This window comes from Maylandia zebra, linkage group LG10, assembly GCF_041146795.1.
Source record: "Maylandia zebra isolate NMK-2024a linkage group LG10, Mzebra_GT3a, whole genome shotgun sequence".
Classification (NCBI taxonomy): Eukaryota; Metazoa; Chordata; class Actinopteri; order Cichliformes; family Cichlidae; genus Maylandia; species Maylandia zebra.
Window position 1 is genome coordinate 3,101,384 of NC_135176.1, and position 19,020 is coordinate 3,120,403.

The following is a 19,020-nucleotide window of genomic DNA, read 5'->3' on the forward strand; positions in this document are numbered from 1 at the left end:
GCCTCTGCAATGTTGCGTGGAGATCAGGGGCAGTACCTGTGGACTGGCAGACCGGGGTGGTGGTCCCCATCTTTAAGAAGGGGGACCGGAGGGTGTGTTCCAACTACAGGGGGATCACACTCCTCAGCCTCCCTGGGAAAGTCTCTGCCAGGGTGCTGGAAAGGAGAGTTCGTCCGTTAGTCGAACCTCGGATACAGGAGGAACAATGCGGTTTTCGTCCTGGTCGCGGAACACTGGACCAGCTCTTTATCCTCTCCAGGATACTTGAGGGTGCATGGGAGTTTGCCCAACCAGTCTACATGTGTTTTGTGGACTTGGAGAAGGCATTCGACCGTGTCCCTCGGGGTGTCCTGTGGGAGGTGTTGCGGGAATATGGGGTGTCTGGCCCATTGCTACGGGCTATTCGATCCCTATACAACCGTTGCAAGAGCTTGGTTCGCATTGCCGGCAATAAGTCGGACTCGTTCCCGGTGGGTGATGGGCTCCGCCAGGGCTGCCCTTTGTCTCCAGTTCTGTTCATAATTTTTATGGACAGAATTTCTAGGCGCAGCCAAGTGGCGGAGGGCTTTCGCTTTGGTGGCCTCAGAATCTCATCTCTGATTTTTGCAGATGATGTGGTTCTGTTGGCTTCATCGGGTGAGGGCCTCCAGCTCACACTGGAACGGTTCGCAGCCGAGTGTGAAGCAGCGGGAATGAGGATCAGCACCTCCAAATCTGAGGCCATGGTTCTCAGCCGGAAAAGGGTGGAGTGCCCACTCCGGGTCGGGGATGAGTTCCTGCCCCAAGTGGAGGAGTTCAAGTATCTCGGGGTCTTGTTCTCGAGTGATGGGAGAAGGGAGCCGGAGATCGACAGACGGATTGGGGCTGCAGCTGCAGTAATGCGGACGCTGCACCGGTCCGTCGTGGTGAAGAGGGAGCTGAGTGTAAAAGCGAAGCTCTCAATTTACCGGTCGATCTACGTCCCTACCCTCACCTATGGCCACGAGCTGTGGGTAGTGACCGAAAGAACGAGATCGCGGATACAAGCGGCAGAAATGAGCTTCCTCCGAAGAGTGGCTGGCCTCTCCCTTAGAGATAGGGTGAGAAGTTCGGCCATCCGGGAGGGGCTCAGAGTAGAGCAGCTGCTGCTCCACATCGAAAGGAGCCAGCTGAGGTGGTTCGGGCATCTGACAAGGATGCCCCCTGGGCGCCTCCTGGGTGAGGTGTTCCAGGCATGTCCCACTGGGAGGAGGCCCCGGGGCAGACCCAGGACACGCTGGAGAGATTATATCTCTCGGCTGGCCTGGGAACGCCTTGGTATTCCCCCGGATAAGCTGGAGGAGGTGGCTGGGGAGAGGGAGGTCTGGGCCTCTTTGCTTAGGCTGCTGCCCCCGCGACCCGGCCCCGGATAAAGCGGATGAAGATGGATGGATGGATGGATGGATGGAGATTTTCCTGACCTGACTTTTTATAGCAGATAACCTTAAAAATATTCTGCAGTAGAGCAAAATTTGGCATAATTTTAAAAAAGTTTAAATTTCTTCGGTATTGAACAGCAGAAATGAGCCTTTCTAGTCGGCAGTCATTGGAAAAAAAAAAAAAAAACAGCGGTCAATGTGACAGATTGAAGAACTACTGCATATAAAACTGTTCAGTTAATACTAATTCATATCTGTTGATATAAGGATGCAAATAATGTAAATATGGTAAGAAAGTGGTTAAGAGTTTATTATTTTTCATGTTATATTAATGGCTTTCATGTTATTTAAGAGAACTGCAATCTATACATTAGTGATCGGCTAGTAAGCCTTTTCTGGGATCGATTAGTAATGTCTCTATTCTCCACTAGGGGGCTTTCGCGCGTTCTCCTCACTGCAATAAACTACTGCATGAGAGACGCAAGTCATAATCACTCTCGTGATTCTTTTCCCCCTGTTTTCAGGTAAAAGTGTTTAAAAGTTGATATATTTTCAATGTGTACACTGTTAAGATATTTAAGAGGTAATCCTTCATTGTTTTGTAAGCGTTAGAAGCATTATATTACAGTTTTGTGCACATGTGCGTGGTGGTTTTGAGCTGTGTTTTGTACTGTGTAATGGCCATTACGATAACTGCAGGAGCTAAAAATGCCGCGATTGTCAGCCATTTTGTCAGGAAACCTGCTCAAGTATATGTATAGTAAGCACTTTAGTATTTCGGTTTATTAATTAGTGTTTTTCTTCCACCATGTGACATTTAGCAGTACAGAATGTGAAACGTTTCTGCTCATTTTCACTGCAATAAACTACTGCATGAGAGACGCAAGTCATAATCACTCTCGTGATTCTTTTCCCCCTGTTTTCAGGGGTGTAACAGTGCTGTAAACAACAGTAGACTGGTGGGTAATAAGCAAGCGACAGCAGAGACACTCAGAGGCTGTGGCAAGAAATACAAACCATCACAGACTACAAGCCCACTCCACAGACTGCTGTCAGTTCCACCCCTTTATCAGATGAGCTAAACAAATTCTTTATTTGCTTTGAGGCACAGAACTTCTCCCCTGCAGAGAAGATTCAACCCCCCGCTCCCCGAACAATCAGGTGGTGACACTATCCCCAGACAGTTTGTGGAGATCCCTTGCCAGGATCAACACACGCAAGGCCCCAGGTCCTGACAACATCCCTGGACGAGCACTGAGGGACTGTGCTGCAAAACTCACAGATGTCTTCACAGACATCTTTAATACATCACTGACCCAGGCTTGCACATGCCTCAAAGCCTCCACCATCATTCCTGTACCAAAGAAGTCATCTCCCTCCTGCTTTAACGACTGCCATCCGGTCGCACTCCCCCCATCATTATGAAGTGCTTTGAACAGTTAGTCATGCATCAAATCAAGACATCTCTTCCCCCCCAACCTGGATCCATTTCAGTTCGCATACTGGTCAAACCGCTCGACCATTAGAATGCTGTTCATAGGCTTCAGTTCAGCATTCCCCAGCAACTAATTCACAAACTGGATCTGCTGGGGATCAGCACCTCGCTTTGGCTGCTGGATTTCCTGACAGTAAGACAGCACGGGGTCAGCAGCAACACCTCCAGCACAAGAACACTGAATACAGGGGTTCCCCAAGGATTTGTGTTGAGCCCCCTACTCTTCACTCTGCTGACCCACAACTGCACACCATCTCACAGTTTCAAGCTTCTGTAATAAAACTGTTAGGGGCGCACCACCATTTGGAGATCCACGGCAATGTGTCATGCAGGACGCATCACCCTTCTAGAAGTATTGTGTAAGAGAATAAAGTGTGAAATGGTCTACTGAACAGTGTTTTGTCTTCCATCAGATGCCTCTGAGGGATCAGAAGAACTCGATGAAGTGTTGATATTTAACACTACTCAGTTATTAGTTCTCACATCCTGATATATGTTATAGGGGTGCAACGATACTCGTATCGATATTGAACCGTTCGATACAGTGCTTTCGGTTCGGTACTCATATGTATTGAACAATACAAATTTTTAATTTATTTGATCAACTTTCCTTCTGACGATGCTGTCTGTGTTGAGCGCTCAGTGGATCTGCGCTCGACAGTGCAGCCTAGGCGGAGTAGTCGAACGCAGATTCACTGAGCGCAGGGCAAGCTAGCGAGACAGAAGTTTAGCTCTCCTTGCAACATGGCAAATTGAACCTCCCCCACCCTCATTCAGATCTGGCGTTTGGAACTATTTTGGTTTTCATGTGAAATATGACCCTGAAGGTAAGCGCGTCATGGACTAAAGTAAAACAGTATGTCGGATGTGCAATGCTCAATTACATTGGTGGGAACTACTGCGTTAGCGCAGTTAGCTCGTTAACGTGTTGGCTGTCCAGCCCCAGGCACGGGGCGATCCGCGGTAGCTCGTAAACTTGCCGTGTTGTGGCGTTAACGTCATTTCAACGAGATTAACGCTGACAGCACTAGTGGGAACACAACGAATATGACTGCACATTTACTCCAACATCATCCTCGTGCAAAGACAAGTGGAAGCAGACAAAAACATCAAGCACGCATGCTACAAACTTTACCCGAGTCATTTAGACAGCCGTTAGCACATGATTCTCCTCATGGGGAACTGATATGTTTAATATGCTGCTGAGAATATAGCCCAGAAGAAGCGTATAGCTTTTATTTTGGTAAGAGCCATTTCTCTGTAATAAACTCTCTTTTCCAAAGATGAGTGATTCCTCAATCAGATATATATATATATATATTTTTTATTACTTTGTTGTTTCAGCAACATTAAATTTAAAAACTGTACTTTTGAGTTAAAATATATAGTTATAATTTTAATAAATGACAAATTAAAAAGGCATGAACATTTTTTTTGTATCGAAAGAATATCGAACCGTGACACCAAAGTATCGAACCGAACCGAACCGTGAATTTTGTGTATCGTTGCACCCCTAATATTTTAGTAGTCATTTATCTCTATATCACTTTTATTCTACCGACTCTACATTCGTAAGAACTTTCTATTGTATATTTTTATTATAATATGACTGAGTTTAAGTTAGCTAAAAATAACTCCAAAGAGATACTTTTTCTTTTATACTTGGATTATATATGAGAGGTAAGGAAGCACTTCTTCAACTTTTGCATCAGTATTTTGTAAATAAAAGATCTGTACTTATTCTTACATTACCAGTGTGTGTACTTTATCCACCTTTGGTTGTAACATTGTAACACAACAGTAACATACTTAAAATGTGCTTATTGATGATGTCAATTTAATTTTACTGCACTCCATTTGATCTTTTGTATACATAAAGTCACAGTAATTAATGTTGAAAACACAACAAAAACAATTAGCGAGTGAAAGAATTACATAATGACTGTGCCATAAATAAAACAAAATAAAAAGGTGAACCTCAATGAAGCAATGATTAACATAACAAAAACAAAATTAAGTACATAAGCTGCTGGTAATTGTTCAACAATAATATTAGATATCCAAAATTATATTGATACAGTTTCTCTTTATTTTTTTTACTGTGCCTTATTTAACATTCAAAATCTTCTGTAAACAAGTTAGAAAACTGGCTTATAGTAGCAGGGCAAGAAGTAGCTGTTCGGCAGCACACGGTACAGCCTCCCGCTCCACATGGCATACTCAAACATTTGTGGTCCACTGTAGAGGTAGGTGTACCCTGCAGAACAGAGATGCTACATGTTAGTGCTGCATAACAGACCAGAGGGATTTTTAAACATGTTAAAATAGCAATCATTCATTACATGTAAACTCAAAAGATAAAAACAGAAATATCAAAAACAGAAATCATTGTCTCGTTTCAGTGGTCTTCAAGCCTGAATTGCTGCTCACCTCCTTGCTGCAGAGCTGCAGTCACTTTGGAGGTCATTCCCAAGAAGGTCTCATCCACCTGTTTGGGGAATCCCTTATCCATCGTCTTTGTGGCCTCATTATAACTGGGAAAAGAAAAATGTATTTAGATTCATCTAACATTTGTAATACAACTTGTAAGCTGCTGTATGAAAATCAGTTGCCTAATTTTCTCAGGTCTTAGTGGAACACACCTGTAGTATTCACTGCCTACAAAGAACAGAGTCTTCCCACTTTGTTCGTCATAGAGGGCCGCATCAACTTTCTTCACTGTTTTGGGCAGACCAAAGCTGGATATTGGTTTAGGATAGCCACTTACAAGATCATAGCCGCTGAAAGCCCACACCTGCTGATCTGTGAACAAATAAGAAGTAGACTTTATAGTAAAGCTATGTAAAGGCACAAAAATGCTGACTTCGAAGGAGTGCTGCATTAGGTGGACACTGAGAAAGCATACCTTTAAAAAGTAAGACACGGTCTAATTTTTGGCTCTCATAAGCAGCATCAATATAAACAGGGGCATCGGGCCAGTTAGCTGAGATGAGAGTTTGTACAGGTGTGCTGATCTGAGGGTGTTTGCGCCAGACTAATCTGTGAACACATGCACAAAATGTAAATTAATGTAAATGACCAATCAGCCAATGTCAGAAGCCAGCTCTGCTATGAGAGATTTCTCACTCAGGTATTCAAGCATTTATTTTGTGATACCTGTCCTTGAAGAAGAGCATCTCTCCTCGCATTGTGGCAACAGCATCCAAAACCATCGTTGAATCACAGGCATCAGGAGTAGTGGGCGCTGTAGGTCCAGGCTTAACGGGATCTGGATTTGGACCTGGAAGTAATTTAATAAATATCACACTGTTGTAAGTTGTAAAATTATTTATGCACAGGCTCTTCTAAGATTTTGGTCAACTCAAATATTTTTAATTGAATAAAACCAAAAAAAGAATTTAGCACTCACCATAGAGGGACTGGATGCCATTAACGTCATCCCGGGGAAGAACATAGGTGTCAGGGTTACTGTATGAGTACACTGGGTACATGAGAGCACCGGGGTCATTGGAGTGAGACAAGCCCAGAGAGTGACCAAATTCATGGGCAGCAACCATAAAGAGGACGTAGCCTGAAGTAGAAAACACAGAATGACAATTGGTTACAGCTAAGGATAACTCAGGTCGCACACTACAGAGTAATAATTTGGACACCACAGTTCATAAAAGTAAACAAACTTACCCGTGTTTGAGCGGAACGTGAACGTTTCATCTTCATCAAAATGGGCATCCCCTCCAATGCCATCACCGGGAGCAAATGCGTGGGCAAGAATTTCATTAGGGCCATCAAAGGGGTAACCATCACCATGTGCTGTTAGAAGATAGTGGTATTAGACTTGGCCAAACAAAACAAAAAAAACACTAAAAAATATAGGTGAGATGGTGAGATAGGTGGGATGGTCATGTCTTGTGCAATAATACAATAAAAACGTTCAGTGATTATATTACTTAGTGTGTTTTTAGACTCACCCCGGCGACCAAAGGAGATCATAATATCAGCAATGCCGCTGTAGATCCTTGTGAACCTCAGTGGAGTGACTTTGGCCCACACCTGCAGAGCTTTGCCTATGGAGTCATCCACCTCTGCCACAGACATGTCAGGTGTGTAGTTCTCTATCCTGCAGAGCACAACAATATCCAAGAAAATCATTAGTGTGGTCACATTTTCTCATGTTGTGTGTTATGTTGTGTCTTTAGATCATTCACCTGTATGTGAGGCTGTTTTTCTTCCATTTGAGGTTGTTTTCAAAAGTGGAGAAACGAGCGACCTGTTCATCGGGAACCCCACAGCGGGGCTTCTTCATCATGGCCAAAGTGTCAGCATCCAGAGACCCGGTGATCTGGAGACCAAAGAATCTCTGCATCTCAGCCAGCTTCTTGTTCAGCGGGCTGATGCCCCTTCTGACAGCTGGACCCTCCTCCTCTGTGAGGTTGAAGAATTTCTTCAGGTAGTTCTGGAAGAGAGAAATATTCAGAGCTTTACACTCAAATATCTGTCAGCATGTTTAAGCTCAAGAAACAAGACAAATAACAACATGGGATGGACAATTAAAATAATCACAACGTTTGTCCACTCTAGCCTATGCCAAAAAATAAAAAACAGCCAAGTACACATACCTTTGCAAAACTTTCATCTTGCCCAGTAATCTGAGATACTGGCATGCAGTAAACTGCCACTGCCAGGCCAAGCAGAATGCTCAGAGTCAAAGTCTTCATGCTTCCTCGTTGTGTGCAACTTGTGTCTCAGTGCTGTGAGAAGCTGTTATATAGGCTGGAGTTTGGATGTGTTGAGTAACTACCTGCCGTCAGTGACTAACGAAATGCTCCTTTTATGGTGAAGATGGGAACTCTGGCTTTGATTGCTCATGACGGTGTTACATGTACAAAAAACCCCAAAACACTGATGTTGAATCATTGTTGCAGTTTGCAGAGGAAATTGTTCATGAGATAATTAGAACAGCCCCAACATCTGTAATTATCAGATTTTAATAATAATAATAATAATAATAATAATAATAATAATAATAATAATAATAATGGATTGGATTTATATAGCTCAGTGAACTCAGGTTAAAGTTGTTTTCCCTCTTTATGAAAGTTCTAGAAATAAAATGTAAAACTATTCCTATTTTCAAGCTCTCAAACAAAGAAAACAAGCGTCCATTTTTCCTTTTCCAGAATTGACCTCATAGCTGATTTAAAGCAGATTTAATCACATATTTGAAGATTTTCTTTGTGTGTTTTTTCCACAATTATTATTATTGTTGTTGTTGTTGATTCACTTCATTTTAATATAGGGTTCAAAGCTGGTTTCCTTCTTTTAGCTTAGCTGTTATTATTTAAAACTTAGTTTCTAGTTTTCTTTCATATTTTCTCAGTGGTATTTGGTATCTGGACTTAATAATCTCAGAACAGTTCTTGTCTCATTAAACACTTTCACCTGTGTTTTCTTGTAATGGATGTGTTAACATAAATTTAATATTCTGTCAAACACTGCATTGAGGAATTGGAAGGTTTTTTTTCACTATGAACACTTTGGTTTTTGCACGATCCAACATGATTCCAAATGAAAAGAAGTATTTTGCCAGGAATTGGTCATGGAGGGTTTCAAGTGCTGCACATCACATACAGGAAAGGATGATTAATGTTGACATTGCCACCATTTCTGTTACAATTGTGCAACCACATCTTCTACAATGAGCCACCTTTTGAGGTGCGTGGAACAAACCCGTGGACCAAGCTGAAGTCTATTAGCTGAAGTTCTTGAAAACCCTGTCCTTAATGCACAACATGTACTTTAAACGTGTGCCTCACACAGAGCCAAGACAAGATCAGATTCACTTTACTACCTGAAGTCTTGAAATTGCTACAGTGAAGTGTTAATGTTATCAGTGGGGTGGCTCAGATGGCAGAGCAGATCAGTTACTGATCAGAAGGTTGGTGGTTTGATTCTTGGCTTCCCCAGTCTGCGTGCCAAGCATCCTTGAGATACTAACCCCAAATTGTCCTCTGATGCATTCATCGGAGTGTGAATGTGTGTGAATGCAGATTAGTTTGCACTTGTGTTTAGAAGTGCTTGTATGAGTGGGTGTGAATGAGGCATGTTGTATAGAGCACTTTGAGTACTCCAGGAGAGTAGAAAAGCGCTATATAAGAATCAGTCCATTTACCAGAAACATTAAAGTCAGTTTATTCTACACATTCAATAGTGCCCAACCGCATAACGTGTTGGAAACTGGAAAGTTTTTTTTTTTCTGTGAGTCAACTGCAGGTGGGTGTTTTCCACCTTACCTGTAATTATCTCAAAACACTTTGTGTCAGTGTTACACAATACTGGACACAGGGATGAAGAGTTTTGACTTTATAAAGTAATGTTCAGCCTCAAGTAAATTAGGCAACAGCAGTAAAAAGACACACACACACACACCCACACACACTGAATATGTTTTAATAGAAAAGCAAAGATATTTTTTTTTATCAGGAAAATATCAAATTTTCTTTGCTAAGTAAAAAATAAATCCCTCTGATGGAACGACACGAGCTTAAAATAAATGTTACGTTTGGCTGAATAGCTCTATATCACATGTTGATGTTTGTATAGAGAGATTTAAAATTAAAATTAGCAGCAAAATTAGATTAAAACACACATTTCAAATCATGAAAACTGTACAAATTCCAATGTTACATCACTGTATTACACACTGAGGTAAGACTAACCACACACTAACCACTTCTCTATTTTCTGTTCGATACATTGTGGTTATTACTGGACGTAAAAGTTTGTGTATGCATGCACAGCACCGTCAAGCTCCAGGGAAAGCATTACTTCACTTATCTCCTCTCTGTCACTGTTTCATTGCCTTCCTTCACTTCACATTCCAGCAGCTCATTAACACGACTGATGGAGTGCACACGTTTGAAGTTGGAGTCGTATTTGTAGTCCACGTTTCCTTTGAAGAAGTGCACAGATCCTGTGGGGAAATCAATATTCATTTAGAATTTGAAACTTAAAATGTATTGTGGCAAACTGTGTTTGCTGTATGGGGCAAGGACTGTCTGTGTACAGTGCATTCAAAAGTATTCATAATGAAAAGGTTTAAGTACCTTGGATAGTACTGCCTTGGTTATAAACCTTTATACCTTACATTTTACTCTATTATGCAAGTATTTTCCAATCACAGTTAGTGAAGATATTCTATTAATCTGAGAGTCAAACAGCAAAGGAGCAGAAAACTATGAAGTGTTAGTGTAAATGTACTGTAAATTTTGTTGGATTGAATTTCTTTTTATGAGAAATTGACATTTTAAAGGGCTCTAAAAGAAAAGTGATGTAAGTACCATCATAGAAGACAGCAGCATCTATAGGCGTTGGGATCTCTGGCCACTGCTCCTCAACAGACATTGGTGATCCCTCCATCAACCTTTGTTCCTCGTTGTATCTACATTATCACATATAATAATAAAATATAATAGTGATTTTAGAAAAGCAGAGATTAATGTCAGTATTTTCTTGTTTATGGATGACAACATTTCCATGGGAAGTGTGATAAACTACATGACTACTTTACTTAAAGCACCGTTTTGATGACAAATAGTCAAGTTGGTGACAACAGTTGATTCTGCAACCACTTGTACTAGAGATGTGTAATTTTGTATTACATCAAAGCGTAAGCAGGAAGCCTGTCTGGTTTAGACTGGTTCTCACGCAATGATGTTCTGTTTCTATGTGTGAAATAATAACAGCACTCACACATAGCCATACAAAATTCTTTAAAGTAAATTTTAAAACTGCGGAATGATGGCTGCTGTCAGTGCACCGCTACATAGATGAAATGTATTTGAATTAATCCATACCTGCTAGTGTTTTTTCATTTCCATCACAATGTTCTTAATCTGAAGGTTTAAAATAGATAAATGGGTCACAATCCTGTTTAGATTGTGACCCATTTACTAATGCAACCACGTCTTCACTGACCACCTTACCAACTTATCACCAACCTTGTTGTATTCTACAATGTGAAAATAATGACCAAAGTCCAAACGGGGAACTAAACTTCTAATTCAAGTTCCTATTTAGAACTGACGAACTGTGCTTCAAACCCAAGTAGGCCGCTTTACATAAACCTTGTGTAAAACATCTTTGGACACAATCTTTAAAAAGTAAATATATTCTCCCAAACCCATATGAAGGTGTAAGCAGTCTTTTCCACTTTATGTTGGCTGCAGCTTGTTGTTGTTTTATTATTACTCTTTAACATATTTTTGCTGGTTTTAACAGAAGAGGACAGTCTGGATCTCTTATATCTGATTGATCTTTCATCTACCTACTATCAGGAACACCCATCTATGTAAGATCTCAGCAGTGTGCAACTGCTTATACTAGATTGGGGAGCAGTGGCCAGGGATCCCAACGCCTATAGATGCATCTGTCTTCTGTGATGGTAGTTACATCACTTTTCCTGTCATCTCATTGCATAAAGGTGATGCCAGTACATAAACATGTCTCACACCTCTCCAGGTACATCAGTAAAATTTAAATGAAAAGGTTCAAGACGTGACAAATTAAAAATTAAAGGGTGGTTAATCAGCTTTCAACTCTACAAAAACAGAGCATGCACTTACAAAAATACATACATGGAATAGGCCTGCAAACAGTCAGACTAACCATCCATTAGAAAACTACAGTACACTGGCACAGTGATGTACTGAAACATGTTTACTGTGGTAAAGTATGTAGTACAGTCATTGTACATATGTAATTGTTGTCAACATTTACATACTATGATGTCGAAAAAGGTAACTACCTGTGCTCTTCGGATCATGGTAGACACAGTGAATCTACTGTTTGGTTGTACCCTTAGTCTGGCCTCCTTCATTGTCATACTATGGACAAGAACATGGACAATCACAGTAGCTCTGATTTCATCTGATATTACTGTTCTTTGTCCTCGCTGACCACCTTGACCTCCTCTCATACGAACTCCTCTTCTTGGATTTCTAACCATTGTAGTGCCTCACAAACCAGTGATCTGGCTTATATGTATCCTTACATCATTAGCCACAAGTGTGATAAATTTTGAGTTGTGTTCAACCGGTGACACCTGAGCGTTAATTGTGTTTGACTTTTGCCACCAGTGCTCACCATTATGCAACACAGGTGCATCACAATGATAATATGTTGACAAGATGTGTCTAAACAGGTGAAAAGTGCTTATGGTTTTGCCAAAAGAGTGACTGATTCAATAAGTGGGTTCAGGCAACTGAGACTTTGGTTCAAACAATAGAGTTTTCGAGAAAAACTGTAACAAAGTGGAAACACTAGGAGTCAAAATGTATCACACACCAATCAGAAACTTTGATGGATAGACAAAAGTCAGCTCATTCAGGTTTGAAACAATGGATCCAAAGACATGCAAAGCAAGAGTTTGAGGAGGACGAGGAGGTCTAGGACACCAGGGAATGAGGAGGAGGTGGAGGTAAAGGAACATAATTGCCCATTGGCTTATTGTAAATGTCCCTGGTCAGCAAGGAGGGAATGTCACTCTGTGCGCAGCCATCAGCCAACGAGGGTTACTCCACTGCCATGCCATTCTAGGACCCTATAACGCTATGCTTCTCATTGCTTTTCTTGATAGTCTGAGATAACATATGTTCCAGCGGGACTGCAGGGAACCAGCACAAACCAGAGCAGTCCCACTGCGTTGTTGTTTGGGATTACATTAGCTTCCATCGCATTGCTATGGTTGATGACTGGTGTTCTAACATCTTTCTGCCTTCATACTCTCCGTTTCTAAACCTGATAGAGGAGTATTTTGGGCATGGCGGTGGAAAGTGTACGACAAAGAACCATATGTCCATGTGCACCTCCTCCAGGCCATGGAAGATGCCTACCTTGACATATCAGTATATGCATGCCAGTGTGGATCAGGCATGCATGAGGATTTTAACCCCGCTGCCTGGCTAGGGCCAATATAGCCTGTGATGTGGATGAGATTCTCTGGCCTGACCCAGACCACAGACAGGATGCTGAGGTGGACTAATGTTTTTGGTGTGTGTTATACTGTATGGTACATGAATAAAAATGTGCCACTGTATCTACATTGGTTTCATCTTTTTTGTTCATGATTTGAAAAGGTTTTTGAGGGGAAGAACCACAAGGAACATAACTTGGCAGTTTGGGGAATATTGTTTTACATTTATTGCACCAATGTGTAAGATTATGTTGTCATGTGTGTGTTTGGGGCCTTGTGAATGCTGTCTGTGGCAAAGTTTGGTTTTTCAGCAAGAGTGATTGGTTTTGAGTATAGAGCTTCATTTTGACCTAACAATACGGTGTTTGGGAAATTGGGTGAGACGTTATGGATTTGTGTTTACTGTTTTGGGAATACGAGGCATAGTTTCAAGAAATGTGTTTAAGCAATCAAGAAAAACTGTAATCAGCTACCATCTCTCCTATGGATTCTTTAATGTCTACAGTCTCAGATCAACACAGCCCTGCCCTTCAGCACTATCAGCAGCAGGAGCAGCAGCAACCCCTCAACAGCAACATTGTACCTAGGGCTGCCACAAACGATTATTTTGATAGTCGACTAGTCACTGATTATTTTTGATTAGTTGACTAATCAGATCATGCATCAAATGGACGTAAAACGTACAGCTTATTGCACCAGCAGCATCTGCTCTTATATAACTATCATTAGCTTACATCTTTAAGTGTTTAAGGTCTGTGCTAACTAAAAATAAAGACAAGATGATATTTCACTAAATTTTAATGAAATCTGCAGATAGTTTCGGTGAAGTTTATGAAAATATGTTAAACGTTTATTTTGTGACCCAGAAAGAATAATAAGAGTAATATTAAAACTAACTAGCTGCCGCCATTGTTGGAAACTGAGCTGGGCTGCGCTATGAATTGTGGGACACAGCTTCTTCTTCTTCGGGGTTTAACGGCAGCTGGCATCCTTGTACATGCAGTGCTGCCATCTTCTGTTTCAGTCCGTTATTACACTCTTAAATCCTGCTACTTATTCCTGCGTCTCTTGGGATCTTACAAAGCTTCAAACGACGCGTCGACTATTAAATTAGTCGTCGACGATTTTGATAGTCGACTAATCGTGGCAGCCCTGATGACAGTGATATAGTGTGATGAGATTCCATATTAGATTCTTGATGAATGTGTGTTGTTGTTCTTCACCCTGGTTCTATGTGCCCCTTTTTAACTTTGAGCACCCACCCCTTTCAACATCTCTGCACGGCCCTGGTGTTCAAAATTTTGCAAGCGAAGTCTCTGTACTAAGAATTGAGGGTTTTGTTATTCATAATTTCATTTAATTCTAGTTTTGTTTTGTGTATTTTGTTCAGCATTTCCTGTTCCCGATGGGACACGTAGGCTTCTTCTAAAGATTTTGGGTTTTTTTTCTAATTCCTGAATATTCTTTTTTTTTTTTCTTTTTATGTGATGAGAAAGAAATTATTTTACATCTCATCACAGCTTTCCCTGCTTCCCAGAGAACAGATGTTGATGTTCCAACGTCATTATAGTCTAAATATAAAGTCCACTCCTTTTATAAAATGTTGAATAAATTCTTCATCTTTGAGCAATGATGTATTAATCTCCAGTTTTTACTTGGTGGAATGTTCTTCTGATGTATTAGTGTTAACGACAGAGGAGCATGATCGCTGACAGCTATAGGGTGTATCTCAGTGTCTGAAATGTCACTCAACAGTGAGCTGCTCACTACAAAATAATCGTGATGAGAGTAGGAGTGATGGACATATGAGAAGAAAGTATATTCCTTATAGTTGGGGTGAAGGGAGCGCCATGCGTCGCCAAGACCAAAGTCGCTCATCTACTGTCTGATTATTATATTTGTGGACCGCAAATTGTGCTGAGTTCCTGCTGTATTGAGCCTATCCATTTCTTCATGTAGTCCAAAGTTGAGGTTGCCCCAAGAAGTGCGCAATCTGGGTGTTCAGAGAGTGCACTAAAAAAAAGTGGAAGAAGCTATGTACTTACATAGCTTTTTGTTAAGTATAGATAATTTAATGATTAGGAATCTACCCTCTGGATCTATAAATGTGAGTACTGAGAAATTAATATCTTTATGTATTAAAATTGCTTCTCCCCTTTGTCTAAAGCTGTAGGAGGCGAAGAACACAGTGGGAAACTCAGGTACTTTAAGTTCATTTATAGCTGTGACAGGTCTGTTTGTCTCTTGTAATAAAACAACGTCTGCCTGTAGTTTTTATATTTATATTCATTTTTCCTGCAGTGTATAAAAATTGGTGTATTTCAAAAATAAACCTATTAAGACACTCAAAATAAATTTCCTGTGGTGGGAAACTATTTTGTGCAACTTTTTTGTATTTACAGTTTTGAGAGATAAGCTTCTTAAATTTCTCTAACTAGAAATATATGTTAAAAAAACAAAAACGATTTTCAATCTTTTTGTAGTTTATTGCACTTTTTTGTAATTTATGTAATTACTATGCACTTAATGCAGACATATTATTAAAATTTGGGCTATAATGGTTGTATTGATGTACAGCAACTTGAAATGCTCCCAAAAATGGCTCCACAGCATGTAAAAATATAATATAAGCTCTGGCGGACTTGGTTCTATGGTAGGTCTTAAAGGGTTAATCTAGCATTCCTGGCTAGTTAGAGTTTTTATTAGGTAGTATTCATTGTACTTTGCAATTGCACCTATATGCAATCTTAACTTATATTATTATATTACCGGAATAATCTTCCAGTTGATATTCCCGTGTCTGAATTATTTGATCTTTTAAATTACGATCAATAACTTATTTATTTAACTTAGCATTGCCGATTAATTAGTGCTTTGTTTCATCTGGTAGTGTTTTTTGCACTTTACTATTGCATCTGTTAGATTATAATATTATTTTATGCCATGTTATACCCCTAACTAAAGATTGTGAATTATTATGTAGTTTTAGTTTGCATTATTCTCCTGAATTAGAAGAAGCTGATAACTATTGCATTTGTTAAACTGATTTGCATTACATTAGACTGCTGATTTATCCTTTAATTTTATGTAATTTTATTTTTATTTCCTACTATTGTATTTAGAAGCACTTTGGTGTACCTCTGGTCTTTAAATAATAATAATAATAATAATAATAATAATAATAATAATAATAATAATAATAAACTTTATTTATAAAGCACACTTAAAAACCAAGGGTATGCCAAGGTGCTTAACAAGTAAGAGAGTATAGGAGGAGGATAATAGAAATAGGACCAAAGCAAGTACTACGTATGCAAGAAGATAACTGTCACTGATACATAGGAAAGCAACAGGTACAGAGCAAACAAGAATTTAAATGAGCATAAAAGTGCATGATATAAAGTCATAAAAGAAATATTAACTAGAGGGAAAGGCAAGATTTCTAATGTGTTATAGAAATGAAGTTGTATTGTATTGTTCACTTCACCATCCTTCTTCGTTCGTCGCGAGCCGCCGCTGCAGGCCTGGGATTCAAACAGCAGAGAAGGTGGTGAGCTGGAGATTGGAGGAGTAGTGAATGTTGACAGGGAGCCTCCCATTCTGATCACCGGAGACTTGGACGAGGACCATGCAGTTGATTCATTTGGCCAGAGTCACGTGATCAGTGACGTCATTAAAAAGCTTCATTAAATGCTTTGGTTCTTGATTCGGTGGTTTATAAGGAAGTGAATCATTTGCGGGATTTGTGGAGTTTTTTGATGGTGAGAGACAGCAAACCAGTGATTATTCTGTTGAGAGATATGCAGCCAGCCAGGGTGGAAGGAGGTTCTGTCATGTGGGAGTATTTTGAGTTGATTTTGGTCACAACAGAAGCATACTCCATAATGAGTTGTGCATTTTTATATGTATATTATATGCAATTTTAATCTATTGTATTTACCAACATCAAGAAGTCACAAGCAAAGGAAGACCACACCGTGGCACAAGGAAAGTTTATTGATGAAAATTATTTATTAAACAAATAAACATAACAATTTCTTCACCCCCAAAAATACATGTTCAAAGCAACACAACGGTGGCCCAACATCAGATAGATCTGCTGTCAGAGTTATATTGTTGGATTGTTATTTTTGCTTAGAAACATATAATCATATATGCTTAGAGGTATTTAATCGATTGTATAATGACAGGATGTCTGATCCTTAGTAGTCTACAAAGACTCTGTGTGCGTTCCAGAGCACTCTGGTATACACACACATCCTAAGGTCATGAGAGAGGTCGTACCTTCTTTTTCTGATTTATAGTATAGGAGGACACCTACTCTGTGTCTGTTTAGGTGAACTGTTGGACTCACGGGCGCCAGCAGATCATTCACAGGGTCACATCTTGACACACACACACACATACCTACACTACACACAGACGAGGTACTCTTTGTTCACAATGTGTAAGATGTCATATGTTAAGGAACCTATGCATATTCATGTAACCACAATAAAAGGCAGTGCTACAGGGGAGCTGACTGAGAGTGACTGGGGTTCGAGCGGCAGGAACAGCGCTCGTCTCAGTCAGCAACAGGTTTGTGCCAACATAAACCTAACAACTGTGAACTCCACTCTGTAGCATGGGCAGTCATAATGAAGCAGTTCATTTTATTTTGTGGATTCAAGCTGCTCTTCATATTTTTGGCCACCAGATGTCACCAAAGACGACTGTGTTGAAAAGCTTTGAGTAATGAACACAAGCTTCAATGATTCAGAAAGCTTCATTTGGCCATCACTAACACTAGGAAGCTAGAAAACTAGAAACCTGAAAACTAGAGACTAAGGACGAGGATCACAGGGAGCTCAGAGGAAAAAACACAGCACAGTAAGGGTACAATGGAACAACTAACAGAGAAACAAAGGACTTAAATACACAAGCAGGACAATGAGACGATTGGGAACAGGTGGCAACACAGCTGGGACAAATAAGACCTAATGAGACAAGGGAAGCAAAATCAGACACACTGCACACAGGACAGGGACTATCAAAATAAAAGAGGAAACACACGACAGGCGCAGAGGCACGCTCTTGACACTGAATAGGACAAACACGGCGCACAGGGACAGGAGTAACAAACTGCGACATGAGACACAACTAGGGAGCAAGAAAATAAACATGACAGAATTAAACCTACACTTAACATCAGGGGCACAGGAACAAAACCTAAGAACTAGAAATCTTTGATAAATCTTTGTTTTTACTTGTGAACTATGTAAGCTGAGACCAATGAACTAATGATCACGGTATTCAAAATCAAAGCTGATATTTTCTGAATTTTTCTCTCAATAGTTAATATGATATTTTTTATATGATTTTACTGTAGTTCAGCCACTTCCATTATGAAATAATTAGAACTTAATTCGAATAAAAGTACTCAGAATGACTTGTAATATTTTTGGTGATCCTGTGACCTTCCCTCATCACATCAAAATGCTGACATATCATTTGTGTTTTGTGCAAATTAGCAAGCGTTAGCATGCTTGTGTACTAGCTAAAGCTATAGGGTTAAATGTGATAATTATTTTATTTTTATATACGCTAAATATTAAGCATAAGAATATGCTAGTCACCATTATCCATTAGCACAAAGCTGTAATAGTTTCAGGTGTAAAACTCGCAGATAGTTTTACTATTACCATTTTTCTTTATTTTCTGACTATCACTTCCTACATTTTTACAGAAATATCTCTATTTGTATAACTGCATTATCAAAACAGCTCATTACTTTAGGTTTAAGATATTTGAGGTGAGTTGTTTCCTGTCACTGTGCATCTATAAACACCAACTCTTTCAGTGTAGTTTGCTACATATATCTGTAAGTCGAAGGTGCAGCTGCTGTATTTTGTCTACTTATCTAGTCCAGTGTCAGGCTTCACCAGAGTCATTCATACCTATTTAGCATCACCAATTAACCCAACTACATGCATGTCTTTGGGCTGTTGGGAGAAATCTGAAGTACCTACAAAGGGAAAAGATCCCAGGATGGATTTAAAAATATAACCTTCTTGCTGTGAGGCAATAGCTCTAACCACTATATCACTGTGCTGTCACTGCTGAAGTTCTGTTTTTGCATATTGTGAAGCAACATTTAAAACAAAACAAAGTATGCTAAC

At 40.0% G+C, this 19,020-nt stretch overlaps 1 protein-coding gene across 1 annotated transcript; it reads right to left on the bottom strand.

The window, feature by feature from the left end:
* Positions 1–4,712: 4,712 nt before the first annotated feature.
* Positions 4,713–7,615, bottom strand: LOC101478797 (collagenase 3). Its single transcript, XM_004561603.4, has 10 exons — positions 7,509–7,615; positions 7,098–7,345; positions 6,861–7,009; positions 6,574–6,702; positions 6,302–6,463; positions 6,049–6,172; positions 5,798–5,931; positions 5,535–5,694; positions 5,323–5,426; positions 4,713–5,149 (listed from the first exon to the last, which is right to left on the bottom strand). Exons 1-10 carry the CDS (start codon positions 7,605–7,607, stop codon positions 5,031–5,033), a joined length of 1,428 nt encoding a protein of 475 aa, XP_004561660.2. The 5' UTR covers positions 7,608–7,615; the 3' UTR covers positions 4,713–5,030.
* Positions 7,616–19,020: the final 11,405 nt, after the last annotated feature.